This window comes from Drosophila kikkawai, chromosome 3L, assembly GCF_030179895.1.
Source record: "Drosophila kikkawai strain 14028-0561.14 chromosome 3L, DkikHiC1v2, whole genome shotgun sequence".
NCBI classification, from domain to species: domain Eukaryota; kingdom Metazoa; phylum Arthropoda; class Insecta; order Diptera; family Drosophilidae; genus Drosophila; species Drosophila kikkawai.
The window spans coordinates 13276579-13284568 of record NC_091730.1 but is presented as its reverse complement, the minus strand read 5'-3'; the positions used below and the strand labels follow the sequence as shown (position 1 = coordinate 13284568).

Sequence of the window (7990 nt, the reverse complement as noted above, 5' to 3'; positions counted from 1 at the left end):
CCAATACACTCGGAGAAAAGTCGAAGGAATATGGATCTACAGCGAAGAAAGTGCTTTTTTACCAAAAATATGTTTTTAAGATTTATTTAATATAATATTAAGTTAATAAATAATAAAGATTCTGATACTCCCAACTTAGTTATAACTTTTAATTGGATTTCTTAAGAGGAGATAACCTATTTTTGTCAGTGCCGCTACCGCGATAAGGATCAGACCCCTGAGTTGATTTGAGCTCGAGTTCGTTAGGCGTTTTGTCCTCGTAAATGTTCGAGGTGCTGGCTGCACAAATTAATATTGTGGATTGTGGTGTGCGGTCCTCGGGGACGGTGTGGACATAGGACATAGGATACACTGGACTGGACCTCTGTTTGTGGAGAGGCACGCTGTCGGGGGCCAAACACACATACACACACCGTAAGCGAAGACAAAAGGACATCATCAAGCGGCCAAAGGAGAACAATGGGCAAATTTGTCGTAAAGAAGCAGGCCCCAGAGAGAAAGTCAACGGAAGGATTTATGCAGCTGTAACCGTGTCTGGGTTAGGTCAAGATGCCAATGATCCTCTTCCCCATGACGATGATGATCATGATGATCATAATGATGCTGCTGGCTCAACTTTATCGCTGGCATGCGTATGCCTGACCTGTAAGTTCACTGGACACGCATGCACCTCGAAGAGCAAAGGAATCGCTTAAGAGACCTGCAAAGAAAATGCAAAAAAATATAATTAGTGAACGCAAGAGGTACCCTGTAATGTCTAACAAATATTCCATAACTCTTTGGAGAGTAATTAAATCTACAAAAAATCAACTAAATTGTTTTTATTGTTAAATAAATAAATATTAGAGTGAGGAAACTTTGAGCACCCCTTCAACCACATATACCCCTTTCAGAGTGGTCACCAAAAATCCGAAAAAAAAAGAAACGAAACAGATACCAGAAGACCGGATCAGGTCGTACCTTAATCGCAGCACTTTAATCGACACGCAACGTTCGTTTAAGTTAAATAAACGTTTAAACGAGAACACGGCGCGCGAAGGGAATGGCAAAGGCAAAAGGCTTTGAGCCAACAGAATGAGAATGGGAATGAGGATTGAAACTGGCAATGGGAATGGGCCAGGAACAAGCCAACGGCATGCGCTACATGCAGAACTTGTCCGTGAAGCTCTGGAAGAAGGGTCCGCTGGTCGAGGTTGAAAAATAAACAACTGAAATCAGAATGCGTGCCCCGGCTGGGTGTGTACGAAATGTTTAAATTAAGGTGCATATCAAGTGCACCAGATCACTAATTACCAGCGCCAGCTATGGGCTCGAGTCCCTCGATCTCGTGTGAGCCAAGCGCCCCCAAAGATGCCTGGCGAAGACTTTCCGAGCTCGGGTTAAAGGTGGTGCCTTCGGAATCGAAATCAATAAAGATGAGCCTCCGATTGGAGGCCATGTGCCATGTGATTTGGCCAACTCGCAACTCTGCGTTCTCCCGGGCTGCCTTAAGTGGGTTAATGTCTTGCTGGCTCTGGAAGAACAATGGAACTGTCCGTCATCCGATTGGATCTTGGGATAGCAATGAAATGCAGTGGCCAAGGAGAGAGAGAGAGTTCAGAGCTGAGGTCAAGTGGGAAGTGCCATATATATCTTTTATATATTTATAAAGCAGAAGTTTTACAGAAATTAAGTAAAATGTTGTTAATTAACAGAGAGCAGATATAATAATTAATATATTAATATTATTCCTATCATAATTTCCAGCATCAAAAACCCCCTCCTCAATATAAATACTTCAGTTTTGCTTCCTCAATCCTCGGATCCTTGAGAGTTAATGATCTCTGGCTCTTCAGGCAGCTGAAGATATTAATATCGGCTGTATGTCATAGTTTGTTTTGACTACGAGTATTTGTCAGCCAAGTCTGACTGAGTCTGGGAACACGCCCCTTACCCTCTAGAGAAGCTCGACAGTAATTAAGGCCGCTACCGGACGCTGAAGCTAAAGCTAAAGCTACAGCCCAGCCGAGGCATTGACTCTGTTAAGATTGCTGTGGCTTGCCTTTAACAAAATTTTATGCAAATCTTTGCATAATTTCTCATTAGAAACATGTTTCCACTATAATGTGTCAATAATATTTGCTATTTTTTTTTATATCCATATTGTTTCTTCAATTCCATTGTCAGATTCAAATGCAAATTGGGAATTTATTTTTTTAGCGCGATGCCACTCCACTCCGGGTGCAATTATTTAATTTAATAAACATGTTCTTACGTCGCGCGTATTATATATGTGTTGCATGCATTAATTTGAAAGCTATAACCGAAGGAACATTAGCATTGCGAACGGTGATAAATAATTAAATGCGAAAAAAGTCACTTGCAGGTGCTTGTCTTGAACTATTTTTAAAGATGTGCTAAGCGCGACTCACCGAGTCTTTGTCCCGAACTCTATTAGTAATGCATCTATCATAGACTACACACACACTCTCCGTGGGGCCAATAAAGCATCTTGAAAGTCTTAAAATCTTGAGGCCCAGTCGCTGGCGCCAGGTAACCTGATCTAGCCCGCTTGTCTGCGGATGGGGGCGATAGGCGCCTGCATTTTGACAGTCAATAAAATTTTGAAATGTTATACTTTTGGTCCATTTTTATGCTGAATCGATTTTATTTCCCTCCGCCTGTCCCATTCTTCTCGTCTGCTGTTGTCTAAATGGCTTTTTGATTGGAGAGATTGGGGCGATGAGACAAATGAACCACTTTTTCAGTTTGACAGGCGGGGTGAACCCTAAGAAAAAGCAGGCAAACGAAAGACTTGAGCAACGAACTTGACGAATGATATCGATATACTTTGAAATCGGGCTAAATGTGTTTTAATTCAGCTTTTGGTGGGCTTTTCAGATTCTCGGGGGGAGTGAGTTAGACTTGGTTTATCATATGGAAAAACAAAAGACTGAGGACACGAACTTGATTAGTGTTAGGTATCTTAGTCAACAAATCGAGCTTACACATTCCTTAACTTAGTTAAGGTCACCTAATTGTGGTCATTCTTGATCAGTGATCATGATTAATGAGGGTAGTCGATGGGAGTTAAGTTTGGAGGAATTTGTTAGGTAAAAAGGTAATGAAACCAAGCTTACATTTTTAATTTTTTCGAGTTAGTTGTTAATTTAATTGCTGAATTTATTTATATTGTTATATTTAAGCATTGCTAAGTTTACTAATAAATTTCCTAATTCTACAACGTTTTATAATATATTTCTCTTTTTAATTTGAGACCCACTTAAAAGTATATTGACAGCCATCGGCCTGAATTTATTGTACTTTATTTCGTGTGGCTCTTTTTTATACTATGACTCTTTAATAAACTATAAAAATAAATTTAGAAACAATGACGACAAAACACACGTCGGAATGCGATCGTCGCTGGACAATGGCGTGCGCTGGTCACCCGCCGCCCCCGAAGACGCTCCATCATGCATATTGATGATATGATCTCCAGTCCAAACCGATTCGACGCCCCGAGACTTCTTTTGACAGGGGAGAAGTCGAGCATTACGCTATACTCCTATATATTTTGCATCCAAAACTTGGAGAGTTGGGGATCCTGCATAGTTCTCGTGCCTTTTCGAGCCATTCATCATCGGGCAGAGTGGATATATGGACACCGGGGCCGTCGTCGGGCCATAAACAAAGTTCGGCTAATTAAGTGATTAAAATTCTGTCCATCAACGGGCCGTATGACTTTTGTATGTGTTAATATAAAGTTTATTATTTGAAGCAGCACGTGGTGGTGGCATATCGGAGGAGGCGTACTCTAGCCATAGGCCTATGTGGCATATGAAGCATATAAAGCGGGTGCTCCGATCGACAAATATCTGTGCGTAACATTTGTGGCATTTTTAATTTACAACTCAACCGTATGGACGATTGCAATGGGCAGGCAGGCACACAAAAAGCACTTAACGGCAGCTATATCGGTTTTATTATCGGCCATCGGCCATCGCGATCGACTTGCAACCGAATGTTGATTGAATTTATGCCAAAGCATTTGTTAGCCGTCTCGTTTTTGGTGTTGCCATTGACAGGCCACGCCCATTTGGCCCGTGGTTAACGAAAAGTCGAGGCAAAGACACCGCCGATCAGATAGCACACTACTACTATATACCATACATATATGTCTGAACAGAACTGATTTTGAAACAAGAGTGGTAGCTTGAATAGCCAAGTAATTTATCGGCTTTGATCCTAGGAATGTGCGGTAGCTAGGGAGTTGTGTTGACAGCTAATAGATACATCTGAAAGATAGTTTTTAAATGGGGCATAAAGTACACAAGAATGTGTTTAAGATTGGAGATTGTGAGAAGAGAAACTACTTATTTTGATCATCAAAGAACATTATTAACCCAGATCTAAAAAGAAGTTCTTTTATAGATTTTAATTTCATCTAAATCCGCATTAAGTAAAATATTCAAGTTTAATTTTTCATAAATTTTATTTGTTCTTTTATAAAATTAAAAGCCAATCTAAGGAGATGCACATAGAACTAAGGACTAAAATAGAATAAAATACTTAGACACAATTAAGATCATGCTTAGACTTAACAATTTCTATGTACAATAGCGTTTCGAGGGTGGGAATGATTGCTAACTTACGTTTCTAGCTTCAAACTTTCAACTTTCAAGTACAATTGCAAACAAGCTCAAAGATATTTACAATTTTTAACGTTTCATAAAAGTAATTTTTGGATCTGAGCTCAATAGGTGTGTGTGTGTGTGTACGTGTTGGTGTGTGTGTGTGACGGTGTGTGAGGGCGATGCAACTACCTGGCCAAGGTGCCTCCATCTCTGTCCAGCCAAACCTGTCCGCCTCTCTCTCGCTCTCTCTAGGTGCGAGCGAGCGCACACGAAAAATTTACATTTTCTCCAACTAACAAAAATAAGCGAAAAAAAAAACAACAACTAGGAGGGGGAGGGTGGAACGGGGAAGGCTCCTCCCCGTGGCTTTCCTCCAGTGCAGCCTAAACGCACACAAAGATGCCCCGCATGGCGCTGGCCGCATTGTGGGCCACCGCAAAGCCTCCAAAGTGCGTTGCTTCCGATCCGCCGCCCAGTTTCTGGCGCTTCACCTCAGCGGCGGAGGAGTTGGAGTGCGAGGAGCTGCTGCTGCTGAGGCACTCGGCCTCCAGCTGATAGAACTTCCTGCGCGGCGCCGCCTCCAGCTCCTGGTCCTCGCTGCCGCTGTCGTTGAAGCTGTGCACCGAGCTGCGCGATGTCTTCATGCTCAGATCCATGGGTCCATCCTGGGCGGTGGTGGTAATGGGTGCGGTTAAAGGAGCGGCGGCGGAAGCAGGAACATGAGCGGGTGCAACTGGAGCCGGAGCACTGGTCTCTCCGCCAATGGAGCACACGGAAACCGGCGACAGGCTCTGCATCTTGGCGGCGAAACTCAGCGGACTGCTGGGCGTGGAGTGGAGGTGCTGCTGCGTGGGCGTGGCTCGGATGGCCACCGGATGCAGGAGATGGCCGGACTGCTGGCTATGCACGGACTGCACATCCTCCTCCAGGCACACATCAATGGGCGACTGGCGGGCCGAGGGCGTGGACTGAGGCATGGCAGCCGCCGGATTGCTGGCCGGGCTGAAGCGGCTCTGTGACTCCACGGAGTCAACGCTCTGGCGGTGCTTGTACATCTCCTGGCGGTAGGCTGCATCCGCTGCCGAGGCCGCTGCAGCGGCGGCACTGGCATGGTAGCCGGGGAAGAGCAGATGCGGCGGCAGTTGGAAGGGCGACGGATGCTGGCCCATCATGCTGAAGAAGGGCAGGGCGGCGTCGGGCAGGTAACTGGGATAGCCCAGCAGAGGCATGTGTGGGTGGCGCTGCTGATTCTGGAGCTGGTGCTGTTGGCTCTGAAGCTGGTGCTGCTGCTGCTGCTGCTGATGGTGATGCAGATGGGCGGCCATGTCACCGAATCCGGGTGTATGAGGTGAACCCACTGGCGAGGAGGCTGAGGGAGCTCCGCCCACGGAGGTAGGTGGTGCCTTGCCAGCCGCCGCCGCAGCCTGTTCATGCTCTTGGAGCAGGCAGTGTATCTTGAACCAGTTGGAGCGACGACCATAGCGGGATCCACCCTTGGACATGCCCACATTGTAGCACTTCCTCAAGCGGCAGGCCTTGCAGGTGGTGCGGTTCTTCTTGTCAATGATGCACTTGCCCTCGTTTTTGCACTCGCTAATGGTGCTGATATTGTTGTAGGATCTGCCGAAGAAGGACTGCAAGCAAGAAGATAAAGGATAAAGGGTTAGTTGTGTCTTGGTTGGTAGAAAAGTAGCCTTGTAACAAAAACGAAATTCATTCAAGAAGCGGACAGTAAATACTTGAGAAGAACCATTCATTAGAGGAAATATTTTAGGAACAAATTACTTAGAATGTTTAGTGGATTTTTTTAAGTTAAAAGAACAGAGTTTTCCAAGGAGAACTATGCTTGATGAATCACACTTTACTTTCTAGAACATTTCTCTAGTATTTCCCATAACCCTTTGGGCGAAGAATTTCCTCTTGTTTTTTTTTTTCTTGGGTTGGTAATTTTTCAGTAATATAAATTCTCAATGAATTTTTGGGACACAACATACCTTGCAGCCCTCACAGGTGAAGGCGCCAAAATGGAAGCCCGCCGCCGGCTCGCCGCACACTTTGCATGTCTGGTTCATCTGTAAATCGAAAGAGATAAATCCGTAGTTAGTAAGGGTTTAATCCAGTTGAGGCTTCGTTAGGCGGTAATCCATTTGAGTCTGAGGCTGAGGAGGACACTAACCAAGTTGAACACCATGTTGACTACTGAGTTCGATCGGAATAATGTCTGATTTTTCTCTCACGATTTGCTGTGATCTGTTCGTTGGGAAGGCTGCCGAGCAACTGATGCTGAGAGACGCTCGGCCCAGGATATTTATAGGAAACTGTGAAAAACTCCGCAGGATGGGCGTTTTTTACGATCCGAAAGAAAAGGAAAAAACTTAAGCTGCCGGATTATGCAACCCTATGCGTTCATTTTCATTTTTTTCGCGCTGTCCAGCCATAAAACTCAGGTAGATTTTCTTTTTTAGATGAAGTCATTACGAACGCTGCGCGGAATTTGTGTTCCCTAAAAAAATGCAAGAGGAGTCCAGACCTTGACGTATTCTTTCGGTCATAAAAACTCACGCCGATTTTTCCCGAGTCAAAAAAATGGAAATAAACCGAATTTCGTTTATGAAAATTGCAAAAAAAAAAAATGAGGCAGGGAAATGTCTGTGCGAGTTTTTCGCGCGAAACTGTAAAAAATCAAAGTAGTGCACAAGGGATCGTAAAATCGCCGACGGCCGCGACCCAAAAACAAAAACCGTGAATTGACTTCGATCGTTCAGAAAACTTACCTTCTTGAATTCTTTTTTACTTTCGGCTGCGCACTGGATTTTATGGCGACTTTTTAATTGCAGCGATGCGCGATCGTTGCTGCACGATTTTCTCACTGTTGCGAGTTGATTTTTCGCTTCTGCGTTTTTTGAGGAGTCACTGTTCGATCACTGTTCGATCTTTCGATCACTGAGTTTCTCGGTCTCTGTGGCGATATGACACTGATACTCTGGTACTGATACTACTGAGGTTCCGGCGCACTCTCGATGTGTGTAACTGACACTTCGGCTACTGGCTGACGACTGATTTCTGGCCGGGAGATTCGACTGGCAAGAAGCGTTTCTGTGTTGTCTGTTTTACTGGCCGAACTCTTTCGGCTTATGTATATGCACCCATACACTTACGTATATTACCAGTTTTCCAGCCCCAGCTCTCTGATAAATCACGGCTAAAACCACCACCTTTATAGAGATCAAGAGAGTGAGAGAGCGATCGCACTCGAACTCTGAGTTTGAGTGGAAAATTGAGCCTCTGTTAGGGCTCTGTTAGCTGAGGGAAAACACTCACTCGGCTTGAGTTCGAGTCCCGTTTTGTCTCTCTCACTCTTTCTCGCTCGATTT

At 44.6% G+C, this 7990-nt stretch overlaps 1 protein-coding gene across 2 annotated transcripts; it reads right to left on the bottom strand.

Annotated features, from left to right (window-relative positions):
- Positions 1-4488: 4488 nt before the first annotated feature.
- kni (knirps) lies at positions 4489-7745 on the bottom strand. 2 transcript variants are annotated; one of them, XM_017167735.3, is made up of 3 exons: positions 7391-7745; positions 6611-6688; positions 4489-6250 (listed from the first exon to the last, which is right to left on the bottom strand). In XM_017167735.3, the coding sequence occupies exons 2-3, from the start codon at positions 6686-6688 to the stop codon at positions 5000-5002; spliced, it is 1329 nt and encodes a 442-aa protein (XP_017023224.1). In that variant the 5' UTR covers positions 7391-7745; the 3' UTR covers positions 4489-4999. The 2 variants fall into 2 exon arrangements, with proteins under 2 accessions (XP_017023224.1, XP_017023223.1); XM_017167734.2 differs by lacking the exon at positions 7391-7745 and adding an exon at positions 6793-6888.
- Positions 7746-7990: the final 245 nt, after the last annotated feature.

Bases quoted from the DNA above. Each gene is read 5' to 3' on its own strand.
- kni (XM_017167734.2), bottom strand. The intron at 6,251-6,610 runs GTATGTTGTGTC...TCTTGCTTGCAG, and splicing joins TCACCTGTGAGGGCTGCAAG to TCCTTCTTCGGCAGATCCTA.